The 19,778-nt window shown below is 41.3% G+C and overlaps 1 protein-coding gene across 1 annotated transcript in view; it reads right to left on the bottom strand.

Moving 5' to 3' along the window:
• Positions 1-19,778, bottom strand: part of UVSSA (UV stimulated scaffold protein A) — a 143,647-nt gene that overhangs the window by 10,290 nt on the left and 113,579 nt on the right. The window contains exons 12-13 of the mRNA XM_073610939.1: positions 15,354-15,465; positions 5,325-5,517 (exon numbers count right to left, since the gene is read on the bottom strand). Coding sequence (XP_073467040.1) covers positions 5,325-5,517; positions 15,354-15,465 — 305 coding nt within the window. The remainder of the gene's footprint in view (positions 1-5,324; positions 5,518-15,353; positions 15,466-19,778) is intronic.

Below are 19,778 nucleotides of genomic sequence, written 5' to 3' on the forward strand. Positions count from 1 at the left end.
TAGGTATTTTAGAATCATGTCTAGGCATTTTAGAATCATGTCTTAGCCTCTTAAGTGAGGCATTGATGTTTTAATCTGGATCTAATAAAAACCTTTTTTATATAAATGTACAGAAATTGTGTGATTAAACCATTGATTTAAAGAGCACCTTAAAAGTCCCTGGGGGGAGAGATACCTCTTTTTTTCCCCTCCTGTCCCTTTCATACTTTTTACTTTACAGTGCATCCCATTGGCAAATACATTTAAAAAAGCTAATAAATGTCCTGAGTGGCTTAACTCCATTGCAAAAATGAATATAAAAGCAAAGGAAAAGGCCTTTGAAAAATATAAGGCAGAGGGATCATCAGCAGCATTCCAACTTTACAAAAAATGCAACAAGAAATGTAAGGGTGAAATCAGGGTGGCTAAGACAGAACACAAAAGGCACATAGCAGAGGAGAGTAAAAAAATTCCCAAGAAATTCTTTAAGTACATAAATAGTAAGAAAGGGAGGTCAGATCATATTGGTCCCATAAAGATTTATGAAGGGAACCTGGTTACTAAGGATGGAGAGATGGCAAAGGTATTGAATTTATTCTTCTCCTCAGTCTTCACAGGGGAATCGGGGGGGCTTCAGTAACCAAAACAGCAATGTTTATCCTCATGACACGTCACAGGAAGCACCCTCATGGCTTACAGAAGACAGAATTAGAAATAGACTTGAAAAACTTAACACTAACAAGTCACAGGGACCAGATGGCTTTGATCCGAGGGTCCTTAACCCCTTCCCGCCGACCGAACGCATATATGCGTCCTCGGCTTTCCGGGGTTATACCGGGATGATGCCCGCAGCTGCAGGCATCATCCCGGTACCGTTGTTTTCAGCGGGCGATCGGCTACCCGAATATAACAACCGATGCGGCTAAAAGCCGCTCGGTTGTTATACCGGAGGAGCGGGAGGGGACATCCCCCCCCTCCCGCCGCCTCCCGCCGCTGTTACCGGGCCTCCCGTGCGATCGGGAGGCCCGGTGTCCGGTCCGCTGCCTTCGGCGGCTGGGGGCGGACTGGAACGAAGCTGCGAGCGGCTTCGTTCCAGCCTTCTTCTTGTAAATGCGGAAGCGACGTCATGACGTCACTTCCCGTTTACTCGGCTGCCAATGGCGCCGAATTTAAAAAAGTACACAGTATTCAGAATCGCCGTTTTCGGCGATCTGAATACTTTGAAGTGTAAAGGAGGGATGGGGGGTCTTTTAGACCCCCGATCCCTCCATAAAGAGTACCTGTCACCACATATTACTGTCACAAGGGATGTTTACATTGCTTGTGACAGCAATAAAAGTAAAAAAAAAAAAAAAAAAATTTTAACACAATTTATAAAGTACAAAAATAAATAAATTAAATAAAAAAAAAAAAAAAAAATTTTTTTAAAGTGCCCCTGTCCCCGCGAGCTCGCGCAGCGAAGAAAACGCATACAGAAGTCGCGCCCGCATATGTAAACGGTGTTCAAACCACACATGTGAGGTATCGCCGCGATCGTCAGAGCGAGAGCAATAATTCTAGCCCTAGACCTCCTCTGTAGCTCAAACCTGGTAACCGTAAAATTTTTTTAAAGCGTCGCCTATGGAAATTCAAAGGTACCGTAGTTCGTCGCCATTCCACGAGTGCGTGCAATTATAAAGGGTGACATGTTTGGTATCTATTTACTCGGCGTAACATCATCTTTCACATTATACAAAAAAATTGGGGTAACTTTACTGTTTGGATTTTTTAAAATTCATGAAAGTGTCACTTTTCCAAAAATTTGCGTTTAAAACACCGCTGCACAAATACCGTGTGATAAAAAATATTGCAACAATCGTCATTTTATTCTCTAGATTCTTTGCTAAAAAAATATATATAATGTTTGGGGGTTCTAAGTAATTTTCTAGCAAAAAATATGGATTTTAACTTGTAAACACCAAATTTCAAAAATAGGCTTAGTCATGAAAGGGTTAAGGAACTCAGTAAAGTAATTGCTAGACCATTGTGCCTAATTTTTACGAACAGTCTACTGACTGGAATGGTACCAGCTGATTGGAGAAAAACCAATGTAGCACCAATATTTAAAAAAGGGCCAAGATACATCCCTGGGAATTACAGGCCAGTTAGCCTAACCTCAATAGTATGCAAGCTCTCGGAGGGAATGATAAGGGACTATATACAAGATTTTAGTAATGACAATGGTATCATTAGCAGTAACCTTCTATGAGGAGGAGAGCTGCCATCTAGATAAAGGAAGGCCTGTAGACATGGTGTATCTGGATTTTACAAAAGCATTTGATACATTTCCCCATTAACGTTTACTGTACAAAGTAAGGTCCGTTGGCATGGAACATAGGGTGAGTACATGGATTAAAAACTGGCTACAGGGGTGAGTTCAGAGGGTAGTGATAAATGGGGAGTACTCGGAATGGTCTGGGGTGGAAAGTGGGGTCCCCCAGGGTTCTGTCCTGTGAGCAATCCTATTTATTTATTCATAAACGACCTGGAGGATGGGATAAACAGCTCAATCTCAATAACTTCTCCGCAGGATGTGGAAACCTTGCATGAAGATCTGAACAAATTAATGGGGTGAGCATCTACATGGCAAATGAGGTTTAATGTAGAAAAATTTAAAATAATGCATTTGGGTGGCAAAAATATGAATGCAATTTACTCACTAGGGGGAGAACCTCTGGGTGAATCTAAGATGGAAAAGGACCTGGGGGTCCTAGTAGATGACAGGTTCAGCAATGGCAAGCTGCTGCAAAAAAAGCAAACAGAATATTGGCATGCATTAAAAAGGGGATTAACTCCAGAGATAAAATGATAATTCTCCCGCTCTACAAGACTCTGGTTCGGCCGCACCTGCAGTATGTCGTCCAGTTCTGGGCACCAGTCCTCAGGAGGAATGCCTCCTCTGAAGTCCCAGAGAAGGGCAACAAAGCTAATAAAGGGACTGGAGGACCTTAGTTATGAGGAAAGGTTACGAGCACTGAACTTGTTCTCTCTGGATAAGAGACACTTGAGAGGGGATATGACTTCAATGTACAAATACCATACAGTTGACCCCAAAATAGGGATAAAACTTTTCCTCGAAAGGGAATTTAATAAAACACGCAGCCATTCACTAAAATTAGAATAAAAGCGGTTTTAAACTGTGTAGAGGGTTCTTTACTGTAAGAGTGGTTAGGATGTGGAATTCTCTTCCACAGGCAGTGGTTTCAGCGGGGAGCATCGATAATTTCAAAAAATTATTAGATGAGCACCTGAACGACCACAACATACAGGGATATGCAATGTAATACTGACACAAAATCACACACATAGGTCGGACTTGATGGACTGAGATGGACTGATCTCCCCCCCCCCCCCCCCCGACACTGTCCACAGTCCCTCCCCCCCAGAAAGCATTGTGAAAAAAAAAAAAAAAAAGAGAAACAAATTGTTAAAAAAACAAAAAAAAACCCATAAAAATTACACTGCCCACTGCCCCATAACCCCCCCTCCTCCTCCTACCCTCCCCACCCCCTTCCCCAGAAGCACTGTGAAAAAAAAGAAAATAATAATATTAAAAATGAATAGCTAATAAAAAACAAAAAAAAAAAACCAAACTGACACCATCCACTGCCCTACTGGCACTGTCCACCCCCATTGTAAAAAAAGCCCCACAAAAATAAATTGTAAAAAAATAACAAAAATTAAAAAAAAATATCTGACACTGTCCATTGACACCAGTTTTGATTGCATCTCAGATTAATAAATGAGTCAGCTGGATTGGGGGAGGAGGCTGATGGGAGGTTAATGACCAATGTTATTTAAAGTAGTACAGCCAAAGCTTGTTTGGCTGTACTTCACCTATGGATCACATCCATAGGTCAGCTCTCTGCTGACGTCACAGAAATCAGTCCAGGCACCGTGTCATCCTGACAATGGGAATCTGGATCTGTCAGGTGCCTGGACTGACACCCGGCTCAGCAAGCCGCTAAGAGCCTGAGACGGGAACTCCGCCCCCTCCACAGCTCAGCGTTCCAATGAGTGAGGAGGGAGAAGAGCAGAGAGCTGTGACTGACAGTCTAAAGCTCTCTGCTCATGGAGCTCGGAAAACTGAGCGATCAGCAGTGTTAGATCACTCAGTTCTCAGTGCAGAGGCGCCGGGGGACAGATGTAGCATTGGGTCGATGCTACATCCACCAAGCTAAGGATAAATCTGCCAAAAAAATTCCCTTACTTCTCTTTTAATTTCTGTAAAATGCAGCATGGACAAGGATCAGCAAGGTGTCCGTGAGCGGTCCTTGCAATGTCCGCGGCCGCCGCTGACTTTTTTTTTATAATAACTTGATTCTTGATGACTCACTGCTTTCTCTTCCTGTTTGTGTATACTGTCCGTGTTGTAGATCTGGCCGGGGTGCAGCACCAACCCCGCCCACTAGTCCTGCTGCGTGCAGAGTGATCACTCTGTTGGAGGGAGGGACTGGTATTTTCTTGTTTTTTTTTCCCAATTCTTTATTTAGATAAGGCATACAGTGATACAGAAACCTCAATGGGTATTTTCTTGTTTTAAAATGACACTGACTCTTTCTTTACACCTGGTGTGGGGGGCGCAGTTTGCCATCTTCGCCCTGGGCACCGAATTACCTTGTCCCAGCACTGCACTGAGTCACATGGCTGTATCTTTGCAGTGTGAGATCATCTGCTGCCTCTGACTGCTGGTCTTAAAAGATTTGGAGTAAAAATTAGTTTAAGGTTACCATAGTGCTGCATACTGTTCTCCTTGCTGGAGAAGAAGCTGTATCTGAGAACCTGTATACAAGGATCTCCCTACTTCTACTTAATTCATTCTGTATAGGATTCCTACCCCTCGAATGTAACTTCCTGATCATTACCCCACAGGTCATCAGATCACCAGTCAAAAGGGAACACTGAGATGGGGAAGCAAAGTCCTACTTCTCTACTAAGATGGCCATTTGCACACAGAGACACTGCGGACAAGGAATTCAGAAATTGAGAAATGACCACCTGCAGAGAGCCTACGGACATACTAATGCGCCTTAGGCCTTTGTCTTAAGCTTTGCCTGCTTTGGACACAGTTTCCGCAGTGCAGGTCACATATGGCCACAATAAGCATTCACTATACACCAGTTTATTACCAATATTTACTGGGAGATGTCCTGCAACAGACATGGAAACTATATATATGCAAATAAATCTCCTGCAAAAATAAGATATAATAACATAAGAATAAATTCTTGCAAACATAAGATTAGTCACACAGACTTTGTAAAAAAACTAAAATAAAAATAGAAAAAAGCTGGTCAGCATCTTACGGGCTAAAAACTTTCTTTTCTAGACGGGAGCGAGTGGTATTTGCTTTCTGCTTCAGATCTGTCAGATTCGGATACTTTTTCTTCTTTCCCTTCCTCTTAGTCTTCTTTCCAGATGTCCCAGCGTACATGGACGATCCCAGATCTTCCCCCGTGGCTTGCTCTATCTCCCTCATCAGTTCGGGGTCTCTCCAATCTACAACAAAACACAGAAAAACTGATTCTCACTGACCCTACCATTGTCATAAAGATGCATAAACTAATCTGAAATTTAATCAACTTTGGGTCAGTCATGTAGTACCTTCACGTCGGCTACCCTGCCCACCCACCTCTATTTAAATCATCAAAAGTAGCACAAGGCAGGAAGTAATTACCTTTGCTGTAGAAACCACTGCTTCAAAATCCCACTGCAGCTGGTTATATAATTAACATACAGTGCAGGTTATGTTTTGTTATAATGCAAAGAAGGGACAAAGTAGTGGATAAGGGATATGGTGCTGCAAGTGCTAGGAAATACCTATGCTCTTGGGAAAGGTCATAATACTACTGGTCAATGGCAGTAGTATTATGGTGCGGTAGCAATGGTGCTGTAAATTCTAGGGAAGGTTATTTAATCATGGTGTTGGGTAAAATGTTCTTGTTGTTTTTGTTCACATCCACAGTTCAGCATGCTCTGATACCCAGGGGTGCCTTAGGCTTTTTAGGATACTGAAAAAAATCCATGCCTGCTAAGTTAGGACATGCTTAGCAAGAGGAGTGTACACATGTATTCTCAGCCTTCCAAGCACTGTACCTGGAATGGGCTATAACGAGCTTTATTTTCACAGAAAGGGTTGTAGTTATGCAGTAATACTGGGTTTATGCAATTAGGTAACTAAAAGTAGATCTCATTTAAAGGCGAGCTCCAACAATACCTTCAGTCTTGCATAGTTTTGAGGAACTCCTGCTTAAACCAATTCATTGCGGTCCAATGGGAAAAATGCCCCTTAAGCTGGCCATAGTTTTAATCTCGGCCAGTTCAGCAGACACCGGCCAAGACTCGAACCATGTATGGGCAGGCTTGTACCCAAGTCAGTCCATCGATCGACTCGAGTCCAACCAGCATGTTAAATCCATAATGTGATTATTGCCAGCGTCTATAGCCGCTAGCAATTATCACTGTGCTCTCCCGACAGGGAGGACTCCCCGCGCCCCACTGCCGGGAGAACACAATAGCTCTGTGGGAGGGATTCACCTGTGGTTGCAGGAAAGAAAACCACACCATCTATGGCCAGCTTTAACTGGTGGCCAGTAGGAAGACTGCTACCCTTACAGTGGTGGTCTGAATGTCACCCTTACAGACAGCTAAAAAGAGATCACTGGTGTCATACTGTTGGCTTTGCCAAGTGGTGTTGGCTCCGGAACTATGCAGGCACCATCAAACGGTAGGTCAATCAGCCAAAACCCAAGGAACCCTTGGTAACCTCTGGAGGAACCCCGACGAGAATGGCTGATCTAGCCCGTTCTGCCCCAGCTTTATTGTCCCTTGCTCACCCCCTTCACAAATTGTCATTCGTTTCTTTCATTTATGGCAGCACTACCTAGGACAGTATGCATGCTAATGAAGTCTGCCTAGGAATATCCATCGCTCCAGACTGACATCCATTAGGGCATTTTGATATTTGCATTAGCGTTGCACCCATACCAGCAGTGATACTAAGGATTTGCACAAGTACTTGTACTCGTGCAAATGCTCCGATACTAAAAACTGATAACTTCACATATGTGTGGAGCTGGTTTCAGTGCGATTTGTAAAAAGAGTCCAGTGCGATTTTGTTCAGCAATTCAGGTGTGAATTTTTTTAAATGTATGGCACTGGAAATCACACCTGAACCAGACTGAAAATCGAAACTGACTCTTTAAAATCGAACTGCAGCTGGCCCGCACATATGTGAACCGGCTTCATAGAAATAGGTAGTCGGTAGTTGGTATCGGAGTGTACTTGAGAAAAAGTATCAGTATTCGTACTCAGTCTTAAACTGGTATTGGTGCATGCCTAATTTGCATACATTTTTGGATTGTTAGGGCATACTGAAGCACTGAGTAAACCCATGCAAACGTAGGCAGTATGAACAAGCGCCATGCAGATAAGAGTCTCAGATGGCACTCAAACCCAAAGCTGCAAGCTAAGATGGCTAATCACTAAAACCTACTGAGCCTGGCTGTAAATCATTGTATAAAACTCGAATTGAGGGTCAACCACAAAGTTGTCCTTCAAAGTTTCCATTTATTGTAGATGAAAATACAGACCGTGGAGCAATGTATTCACCTCCACCAGTCCTAACAATACATGTCTGAGTGAAATTCTCAGCTTCCAAGATGAGCAGTGGAACAATTGAGAGTGGGGGACGAGATATCAGGGATTAAGGCACACCGTGTAAAGTGTTTACTTCGCTGCAATAACAGGGCGTCACAGTTTAGTAACTGAGAGGACGAAGCAATTGTTTAAACACAAGGCAAGAAGTACTGCCATTCACGACAGATAAAATGACTGTTTGAGTCAAATGAAGGAGCAATTTAAAAGCTTTTGAGAAAAATCAATGAAATGCCAGGGAAGAGAGGCCTTTTTTTTTTTAGCACTGATGGGGCCCTAAACCGCTTCTTGTATTGTTACGGAGTTTAGTGGCAGGGAAGAGAAAATGACACCGTTGGTGAGGGTGGGTGGGAATCAATACTGTAGTTAGTGACGAGACGTTATTTCACAAGTGACTGGCTAAGGGACTGCCTCTGCCGGATTGTCCTCATCCTGGGCTGTTAACAAGTCAGTAAAAGCTGCAAGAACAGACACTGACTGTCATTCGCACAAGAAAAAAACACTTCATTTGCTTTAGTGGATGAGCTGCTGGAAAGGAGGAGCACGGCAGATTAACAGGTCAGAGCAATCATTTCTAAGCCGCAGGGGTCAGCGTGCAGCTGGAAAGGACAGAGAGCAATATGCCTTCCATTAACTTCCTTTTTGTGAAGTAAAATGGGTGAAAGGAGCATATAATATCAGTTTATGGTGCTGTCATGTTTATTTGGGTTACAGGTTAAAGAGAACCAGCCATAAAAAGCAGATATAACAATGATGAAGCATTCATAACTATATCATGCCAGTTAAAGCCCACCTCCAGTTTAGGTCTCTACCACCAGTCTCTCAACTGCCAGCAAAATTTCGGAAATAATTTCAAGGGTTATATACAGTTGTGCTCATAAGTTTACATACCCTCGCAGAATTTATGATTTATTGGTCATTTTGCAGAGAATATGAATGATAACACAACAACTTTCACTTTATGGTTAGTGTTTGGCTGAAGCCATTTATTATCAAATCAACTGGGTTTACTCTTTTTAAATCATAAAAAGACAGCAGAAACTACCCGAATTACCTCGATCAAAAGTTTACATACCCCAGTTCTTAATACCGTGTATTGCCCCCTTTAACATCAATGATGGCTTGAAGTCTTTTGTGGTATTTGTGGATGAGGCTCTTTATCTTCTCAAATGGTAAAGCTGCCCATTACTCTTGGCAAAAAGCCTCCAGTTCCTGTAAATTCTTGGGCTGTCTTGCATGAACTGCACGTTTCAGATCTCCCCAGAGTGGCTCAACGATATTGAGGTCAGGAGACTGAGATGGCCAGTCCAGAACCTTCACTTTATTCTGGTATAGACAATGACAGGTCGATTTGGCCTTGTGGTGTTTTGGAACATTGTCATGTTGGAATGTCCAAGTACGTTCTATGCGCAGCTTCCTGGCTGATGAATGCAAATGTTCCTCCAGTATTTTTTAAAAACATACTGCATTCATCTTGCTATCAATTTTGAACAAATTTGCAACATCTGAAGTCATCAGAAGGACTTCACAGCCTTTGCTATGACACTCAAAGTTGAGCTCAGGTACATCCTGTTTCCACTGATCCTAGAGATGTTTCTACAACTTGACTGGAGTCCACCTGTGGTAAGTTCTGTTGATTGGACATGATTTGGAAAGGCACACACCTGTCAATATACGGTCCCACAGTTAACAGTGCATGTCAGAGCACAAACCAAGCCATGACATCCAAGGAATTGTCCGTAGACCTCCAAGACAGGATTGTATTGAGGCAAAGATCTGGGGAAGGGTACAGAAAAAATTTCTGCAGCATTGAAGATCCCAATGAGCACAGTGGCCTCCATCATCTGTAAATGGAAGAAGTTTGGAACCACCAGGACTCTTCCTAGAGCGGGCCGCCCAGCCAAACTGAGCGATCGGGGGGTGAAGGGCCTTAGTCAGGAAGGTGACCAAGAACCCGATGGTCACTCTGACACAGCTCCATCGTTTCTCTGTGGAGAGAGGAGAACCTTCCAGAAGAACAACCATCTTTGCAGCACTCCACCAATCAGTCCTGTATGGTAGAGTGGCCAGACGGAAGCCACTCCTCAGTAAAAGGCACAGGACAGCCCGCCTAAAGTTTCCCAAAAGGCACCTGAAGGACTCTCAGATCATGAGAAACAAAATTCTCTGGTCTGATGAAACAAAGATTGAACTCTTTGGCCTGAATGACAAGCGCCATATCTGGAGGAAACCAGGCACTGCTCATCACCTGGCCAATACCATCCCTACAGTGAAGTATGGTGGTGGCAGCATCATGCTGTGGGGATGTTTATTAGCGGGAGGAACTAGGAGACTGGTCAGGATCAAGGGAAAGATGAATGCAGCAATGTAGAGACATCCTTGATAAAAACCTGCTCCAGAGTGCTCTGGACCTCAGACTGGGGCGAAGGTTCATCATAAAGCAGGACAACGATCCTAACCACACAGCCAAGATAACAAAGAAGTGGCTACGGGACAACTCTGTTAATGTCCTTGAGTGGCCCAGCCGGAGCCCAGACTTGAACCCGATTGAACTTCTCTGGAGAGATCCGAAAATGGCTGCGCACCAACGCTCCCCATCCAACCTAAAGGAGCTTGAGAGGTCCTGCAAAGAAGAATGGGAGAAACTACCCAAAAATAGGTGTGCCAAGGTTGTAGCATTATATTCAAAAATACTTGAGGCTGCAATTGGTGCCAAAGGTGCTTCAACAAAGTATTGAACAAAGCCTGGAAATACTTACATGTGATTTTTTTTCAGGTTTTATTTTTAATAAATATGCAAAGATTTCAAACAAACTTCTTTCACGTTGGCATTATGGGGTACTGTTTGTAGAATTTTGAGGAAAATAATTTATATAAATCTATTTTGGAATAAGGCTGTAACATAACAAAATGTGTAAAAAGTAAAGCATTGTGAATACTTTCCAGATGCGCTGCAAAAGGTAAATTCCTCTGGATACAAATATAGCTCTCCATGAGTGTACTTAGCCACCTTTTTATAAAAAATCTTTTTGAAAATTTAGGCAAAATATTTTAGTTAAGATTTGCATTAAAGATGATATTTTAGGCCTTAGTGGATAAGATTCATGGTGATTACAGTGCATCATCTAAGTTGTGATTCATAGACAATTCTAGCTGCAGCTGCCAGCAGTAGTATTAAAATGATAATAGATCTGTAGCTGAGTAGTTTGGAATGATGTACATTAGCAAACGTGTGCCAATTCCAATTATGTATGTATAAAGTGAAGGAGAATTATTGACTGTTCTAATAAAGGAAGCACCAAGTTATTGTTCTTGAGCTAAAGTGAAGATAAGCAGTGAGACCGAGTAGAGGCACAATTCCCCATTTTCACCCAAGGGGCAAGCTAACTTTTGGGTTACGTTGAGCAAGAAATAGTCCCTCCTGTAATTATAAATTGATTGTTTGTAAGTTATGTGTGTCATATTTCATAGCTAAAATCAAGTCAAATTTAGTCCTTAAAAACTTGTATGAAATACACACTTACACAACACTGCTGCCAGTCACCGGTACATTCTGCCCAGTCATGAAAAGTAGTTTTAACAATTTTGCAGACCGTTCTTTCAAGGGTAATCAGCTCAGGAAGATCTCCAGTGCAGCTACTGTATGTCAGCAACATTTAATGATCTAAAGACTCATATCTATACTTCACTGCACATTAAGTGATGAAAACACACAGGCCAAAGTTTAATGGCTGTGGGGCATCATTAGGTTTGGTGGTCTACTTTATCATTTTAATTTATTTGAGTAAAATGGTTTTTGTACTTCATGGACCCATGGCCCAAGAAAATGCACCTGCCAAGTTGAGTCAAATGTGAAACAAGTTCCTTTTTAGGGGAAGATGTCAAGTACTACAATATCACGTATTCATTTTGTTGGGTCACCTACAGATGCACCTCTAAGCCATTTTGTTCTCCAAGCACAAGGGCTCCTGCTCATACAGATCATCATTCCAAACAGTAGCATTTGAATAGGGAATAGGGAAGAACACAGCAGTGAGAGAGAAAAAAATAAAAAAATAAAAATAGGAACTAAAGGGTCACCCTTGTCTTTTTTGTCTTGGTTTAAGCTGGCCATACACTAGTAGATTTTTGAATTACTTTTTGTACGAATATTCATAAACATTTGTGTGAAAATTCGAAGTACACTGGATACCTTGATGAATGTCGTTCAAAAAGTACTTCAAAATTGAATTTTGCATTTAACATTTAATTTTGGTGCGAATATAATTTCCAGAAAGAAAACCACATACACTGTTATAAATTAGACTGTTCAGGAAGCATTTTGCAGCCTGCTCCTTCTAATTTTTCCAGCGCTATGGTCAAAAATGAGCATCAATTTGACCCCACTAATGATTACAAAATCAAACAAATGTTCCTAAAGTGAAGAATGTTGAAAGAACTTCTACTAGTGTATGGCCAGCTTTAAGCTGGCCACACATTATACGATTTTCTTTAGATTTACAGTGCATCCGGAAAGTATTCACAGCGCTTCACTTTTTCCACATATTGTTATGTTGCAGCCTTATTCCAAAATTAAATAAATTCATAATTTTCCTTAAAATTCTACAAACAATACCCCATAAAGGACAACGTTAAAAAAGTTTGTTTGAACTCTCTGCAAAGACCTTGTAGCAGCTATACGCAGGTGAAACGCATGCCTACTCATAGATACGAGATACCAAACCACGTGATTTACACTGGGTGCCACTACACTGCACATGTACAGTAAATGTGAGTTTACTGGCTTAGGTTTTTATGGGATAAGTTTTTAATAGATGTACTGCACGATCATTTGGTATTGATTTTTCATTTTGGGGATATCCCTGCTGGTGACATGTAGACAGTGCTATCCGAAACTCAATGGGGTGTATGGAGCCTCCAGTCAAAACAATGCCAAGCTGGTGTAAAGGCTAAACACTTTATTGATAAACTTGTGAAGTACATACGATACCAGGCTGGTATGGAAGGGTGAAAGTGGGTTAATGTCCACTGGGTCCTTTGTCAAGGACTTGACAAAGCGCATGCGCACGAAACGCGTCATCACGGTAAGAGCTTCTCCTGCGTTTCATGCTGGTTTGATTGGCAGGTCCATTGTATCCGGCCCCTCCACCCTTACATCGCGGTGACGTCACACGGGAGCGTCGGTGGCCTCCGGCTTGGCTCCCAGCGCCCACGGCTCCACACCATCGGTGTGCTGTAGGGAACGGCGGATGATCTTCTTTCTTCTGCCTACTGGACCCAGTGGACATTAACCCATCTTCACCCTTTCATACCAGCCTGGTATCGTATGTACTTCACAAGTTTATCAAACTGTTTAGCCTTTACACCGGCTTGGCATTGTTTTGACTAGAGGCTCGATAACCCCATTGAGTTTTGGATAGTGCTGTCTGCATCTCTCCTACCCCATTCACCCACTCCACCAATGTGGTTTCATGAAGGCTGCAGCAGATAGGCTCTGGGGCAGTGGGAAGTGGGTTTTCCCATAGAGTCAGCGCCTGGAACATTGTGTGTTTTTGTACTGCTGGTGACACTGGATGCTTGCTGAGCCTATGTCAATAGAAAGGAAATTCGTATATGCTGTGTGTGTCCTGGTGGCCCAAAGTTATCTGGGTATCCTTGCTGGTGAAACTGGATGGATGCTGAGCCCATGCCAATATAAAAGGAATTCCATATATAAGCTGTGAGTGTCCTGGTGGGCCAAAGCTATATGGTGAGTGGCACCCTTACTACAGGTGGTGGTGCACATTTGTAAAAAGGAGCACTTATAAGTAAGAGCATGGTTCACATATGAGCACGTGGTGACAAAGAAATAGCAAAAATGACTGTTATTGCTTTATTAGATTACATGACATTACATGACTGCTATCAACAGCACAGAATTTTTATTTTTTTAAAATTTTTATTCCCATCCACTTGTTTTTTTGTTTTTTGATTTTTGAAGTGGATACATGTGTTAAGATTTAAGGCCTAAATTTTAATAGCTAACGCCTCAACATACATAATCATATGTTGTGCAAGGGCCTGCCTGATTGTATACAAATTGAAAGCATTTAGGTTTGACCTCATATTATATGGCTTTGGTAAATCTAATTAAAAAAATTGTACAAGAAAATTGTATAATGTATGGCCAGCCTTATGCCCGTACACACGGTCGGATTTTGCGAGGAAAAATGTTCAATGGGAGCTTGTTGTCGGAAATTTCCGACCGTGTGTAGGCTCCATCGGACATTTTCCATCGGAACTTCTGTCACACAAAATTTGAGATCTGGATCTCAACTTTTCCGATAACAAAATCCGTTGTCGTAAACAATTCCGAAGCACAAAGTTCCACGCATTCTTGGAATCAAGCAGAAGAGCCGCACTGGCTACTGAACTTCATTTTTCTGGGCTCGTCGTACGTGTTGTACGTCACCGCGTTCTTGACGTTCGGAATTTCCGACAAGATTTGTGTGATCGTGTGTATGCAAGACAAGTTTGAGCCAACATCCGTCGGGAAAAAAAACATGGAGTTTGATGTCGGAATGTCCGATCATGTGTACGCGGTATTAGTCTTCAGCATCAAATTAGTCCTGCAGCTCAACTACAAGACTAGTAATGGAGGGACAAACTGTTCTGCCTGCTGCACACAATTGTCTTTGGTTATCAATTGATCAGCGGGGTTTGAATACTGGAAGTAGCTCTGTAGGTGCAGAGGCCCTATACAACATATGAAATTTCCTTCTTACCATTAGAAGATCACCTCTTTATTCAGCCCTATGCTAATATAATAGGCAATATTTATATTCTATTGCAGGACTGTAAATATCTACAGTATAATAATTTTAAATCCGAAGTGATGCTACAAATGCATTTCCAGGAATGGCCCAACAGAAAGGCAAAGGCTGATAGGTACTGGCAGTTAGGAAGTACCACCCCCTGACTTCCTGGGTTCTGACAAAAGCCTTTGAAGCTTAAAGTGGTAGTAAACCCACTTTTTCCTTTTGTACCTACAGGTAAGCCTGCAATAAGGCTCACCTGTAGGTACAGTGAATATCTCCAAAACTTGCACTGTTTAAAAGATATTCAGAGTGCATGCAGCTGGTGAGGTCACCGGCGCATGCGCTCTGAAGGTTCGGCATACCGTATGTGCGGGAATGACGTCATGGCGGCCACAGCCACTAGTGTAGCTGGAGGCCCCAAACCAGGAAGGAAGACCAGGAAAAGATGGAAGCCCTGACAGTGGTGACAGCATGCTGCTGGAGGGCTTCATTTTAAGGTAAGTCTCTGATATTGTGCGAGTATGCAATGCAATGCCGTGATTACGGCTATAGCCAATGGCAATACTCACTGAAAAATCCAAATGCTGGTTGTACCCAAGTTGATTGATGGATCGACTTGGGTACAACCTGCCTGCCCATAGATGGTTAGAATCTCAGCCGGTCCCTGCTGAACCGGCTGAGATTCAAAACCATCTATGGCCGGCTTACCTGTAGGGTCTATTGGACTGAGCAGTCGAATTAAGACATCATACACAAATTCTGTAACAGGAAATGCAGGTGGTCAGTACAATGTCTATCTGACTGCATATCTATTTCTGTGAGTTCAACTGGACTTTAGGTTCATGCATCCAGAAATGATCATGTATTTCAATAAACCAATACCTTGTTCCTTGGCCTGCTGCTCAAATTTTTCCTTGGCTTCTCGCTCACGATCCTCAGGATTGATTGGCACTCCAATTTCATCTCGTGGAATTATCTTACCATGGAAAGGACACTTGGAAAAAAAAAAAAAAAAAAAGTAATAGAAATGATTACAGGAAAAATAAATCAATGCTATAAATTGACATCCAATTCCTAAACTGATCAGCAAAATCTATGGTCTCTACAACTTTACAGATTAAAAGTAGAAGTTACAGATGGCACGTTAATCATCCCATACCTAGGTAGTATGTTCAGCTGGAACATCTTTTCCAAGGTAATGTCACTAGATTTGCTAATAGAGCTCATTTGTGAGTTTATCAATGTATGCACTGAACAGTTAGTCCACCCACAACTGATATTTCAGGGCTGTGTAGATCTTGAAGCAATAAACCCCAACACAGTTTTTAAAGCTCTCATGGACTTTGGTAAGAAGAGCTTTGTGTTCCAGTTCCTGAGGGAAACTCACCTTCAAATTAAGAATTTCATGTTTTCGATAAAGTCACAAGATGTGTAGGGACTCCTTTACAACCTTATAGACTACAGTGTGGGTAATCACAGAACCAGACACTATGGAAGGGACATTTCTCTAAAGGTGTCCCCAAGGCTGGCCATAGATGGCCAGTAAGCGGGCTGATCGAAAAAAAACACAAGCGCGTTTGATGGAGGAATCCTCCCAACTAAGCTGTTGTCTTCTGGCAGTGGGGCTCCTTGTGTTCTAAAGTTCCATCCCAGAATAAAAATGCTGCTCCTACATAGACACAGTATGGCGAGTCTCATCCCCCTAGGACAGAAAGTGTGCCACTAGATCACCAGATTAAAAAAATAAATAAAAAAAAAAAAACCTGAAAAAACATCACATCTAAGGACTTGTAAAACTGCAATATGTTAGATTTTTGTTCTTAGGTTTAGATACACTTCAACCCCTTTGTGCCGAAGGATAAAAAAATGTTAATACCTGATCACAATTTTGCAAATTTGACATTTGTTAGTAAAACCGTGCATATCACAACATCCAAGTGCATCCAAGTGGATAATATCTTCGTATTTTTTTCAGGACAAATTGGGCTTTCATTTGGTAGTAAATGGTAACGCATATCTCCTGATTTTTTTTTATCAAAGGAAAACTGTCCCAAAATAGAAAAAAACAAAAAATATTTTTTAAAACTTAGCTGTATATTTCTTGCTACCACCATAACCTCCAAAAGAACAACCCGAAATAAAATTCTCCTGTTCCTGACAATTGTAGTGATAACACATATTTGTATGATACCCTGTTTCCCCGAAAATAAGACCTAGCGTGATTGTCGGTGATGGCTGCAATATAAGCCCTACCCCCCAAATAAGCCCTAGTTAAAGTCCTTGTAGGTCTTATTTTCAGGGTAGGGCTTATTTTCAAGGAAACAGGGTAGGGCTTATTTGGGGGGTAGGGCTTATATTGCAGCCATCACCGACAATCACGCTAGGTCTTATTTTCGGGGAAACAGGGAAACAATAGTGCACATTTTGCTCTTTTTTTTATCTCAAACACACTGATACCAATTGTAAATGAAATTTGTTTTTATAAGTTCTGTATATAATTGTATTCTATTTTATAGATATTGCACACTGCCCTCACTGTGCACACGGCACTAATAATGTTTTCAGTACATGTTTGCATTCTTTCGAGTCCTGATTAGAATTAGCCTGCCTATGTAATGCCCCTTGTTACCATAAACGTACAACTGTAATATTAATGTGATACCTACGCAATCAGGTGTATAAAAACCTTCAATTGCTTCATAATAAAGCAGAACAGTTATTTGGAAAGATGCTGAGGGTATCTTTTGTGTCTCTTCCCTACTGCAGTAGTTATTATTAATTTGGAATCACTAATCAATATGAGGATAGAAGTTGCCTATCTATAAAATGTCCAACTCACCAATTTAACAAATGCTTTTTAAAAGAAAAAAAAATCCCGCCCAAAATATATTGACCTTGACCTAAACACTAACACTGGCACTGACCTAGATCGAACACTAATCCAGCAATTTCTTCTTTCTATTAAACAATAGTTTTCTATGTGCTCTATTCACACCACAACACTGGTGTGATGTGCGGTGGGTAAAATATATATATATATATATATATATATATATATATATATATATATATATATATATATATATATATATATATATATATATATATATATATATATATACACACATACATACACACACACATATACACATATATATACACATACATACACACACACACACACACACACACCATAGTTTGTAGACGCTATAAAAAACTTTCACACAAACCAATAACTATACACCTATTTGTTTTTGGTTTTTTTACCAGACATGTAGCAAAATATATTGTGGCCAAAAGTTATGAAGAAATTTGATTTGATTTTTTTATATTGCAAAAAATTGAAAACAGTGGTGATCAAATACCAGCAAAAGAAAGCTCTATTTGTGTGAAAAATTATATAAAATTTAGTTTGCGTGCAGTGTTGCATGACCACACGATTACGAGTTAAAGTAGCACAGTGCCAAATAGCAAAAAAAGCTCTGGTCAGGAAGAGGGTAAAATCTTCCGTAGCTGAAGTGGTTAAAACAAGTGAAGGTAAATAAACCTTCATAAGTAAAACGTGACCTGACACACCAGTAAAATGGCAAGCCTCAATCCCTAATAAATACAAAAAACGAGGAAGGAAAAAGTGGGATTTTGAATGAGGCTTGGCATAAGCAAATGATGATACGTGGAATATGATAAACAGAATTCATAAGATTTATTTTTATAATCATGTTAAACATCCCGTATTTATAAAAAAAAAATTGAATCGATCAACAATAGATTAAATTAGTGGTCATAATGATGTGCACATAAATTATATAGGCTCATAACATATGAGACAATTATTTAATAAACATGATTGGTAAGTTTTTAAAAACACTTGTTGAAAATCATCATATAAGCAAAATTGATAGGAAAAAATTCATGGATAACTCATACATCTAACATGAACAATGCATAAATAAATGCTTGCTTTGAACCAGGCTTGTCTTGGCATTTTTGGATAACTCAACGCGTTTCGTAGCTTTTCGCTACTCATCGGGAGTATTATGGCAGGTTTGTACTAAAAAATGGAATCAACAATTAATACCCTCTAAGGGAAAAAAAAAACATGGATTGCAACATTACAAATACTTACAGGTCAACGCCCCAGCTCGTGTGTGTGTGTGTGATAAAGATCTATGTGATCCCACAAAGGGACTACCATGAATATAAATGTGAATAAACCCAAAAAAACAGCCTAGTTAAAACTAAAAATGAATAATGTGATTCACTCCAGACTTGCTGCACTGGCATACAGCATGACGTTGGCGGGGATCCACCCTGGAGTGGGGGTATGTATTCGCAGTCAGCCAGCAGACCAACCAACTTGTCCCTATCACGTCTCCGTCACATCATCAAGCAACGGGTGGGTTACTTTTTTTTGTTCGTTTGATTTCTGAGCACTCCTATCTGGAGTGAATCAAATTATTCATTTTTAGTTTTAATTAGGCTGTTTTTTTGGGTTTATTCACATTTATATTCATGGTAGTCCCTTTGTGGGATCAGAGACACACACACTTACTCATTCCCTCATCAATTATCGTATTTATCAGCGTATAACACGCACAGGTATATAACACGCACATTCATTTTAAGAGGGAAGTTTCAGGAAAAAAAAACTTAAAAATTTTAAATAAGGAACTTTGAAGCAAAATAAGGGTCAGTACCCATCTGCAGCCTCACAATTGCCATCAATGCAGCCTGATCAATGCCCATCTGCAGCCTCACGAGTGCCATCCATGCAGCCTCACCATTGCCATCAATGCAGCCGCCTCACCATTGCCATCAATGCAGCAGCCTCACCATTGCCATCAGTGCAGCCTGATCGATGCCCATCTGCAGCCTAGAGGGGACAGGGAGGAGGGCGGGATGAGCACGGACAGATTACATACAGTGAGAATCTCCTATGATAGACAGAACAGTGGTCCAATGTCGGCCCAGGAGACGGGACTTCCTATTACAGAGGCCGCCAAGTAAACAGGAGATTCTCACTGTATGTAATCTGACAGCGCTTGTCCCGCCCCCTCCCTGTCACCTCTGAGGCAGCTAAAATTGAAGTATTGGCGTATAACAAGCACACGTTATTTGCACCCGATTTTCAGGGTGAAAAAGTGCGTGTTATACGCCAATACAGTAATCACTTAACTCGTTAACACATTTTTTGCAGATCATGCACGATCAGTGCATTCACCATGCACAGGGCTGGTTTCTTGGAGACCTGGCTTGTTTTCCGGCTGTTTGTCCCCGTCTGTGGGGGGTCTTCCCGCCTCAACCCCG

Source organism: Aquarana catesbeiana, linkage group LG01, assembly GCF_042186555.1.
Source record: "Aquarana catesbeiana isolate 2022-GZ linkage group LG01, ASM4218655v1, whole genome shotgun sequence".
In the NCBI taxonomy this organism is placed as follows: domain Eukaryota; kingdom Metazoa; phylum Chordata; class Amphibia; order Anura; family Ranidae; genus Aquarana; species Aquarana catesbeiana.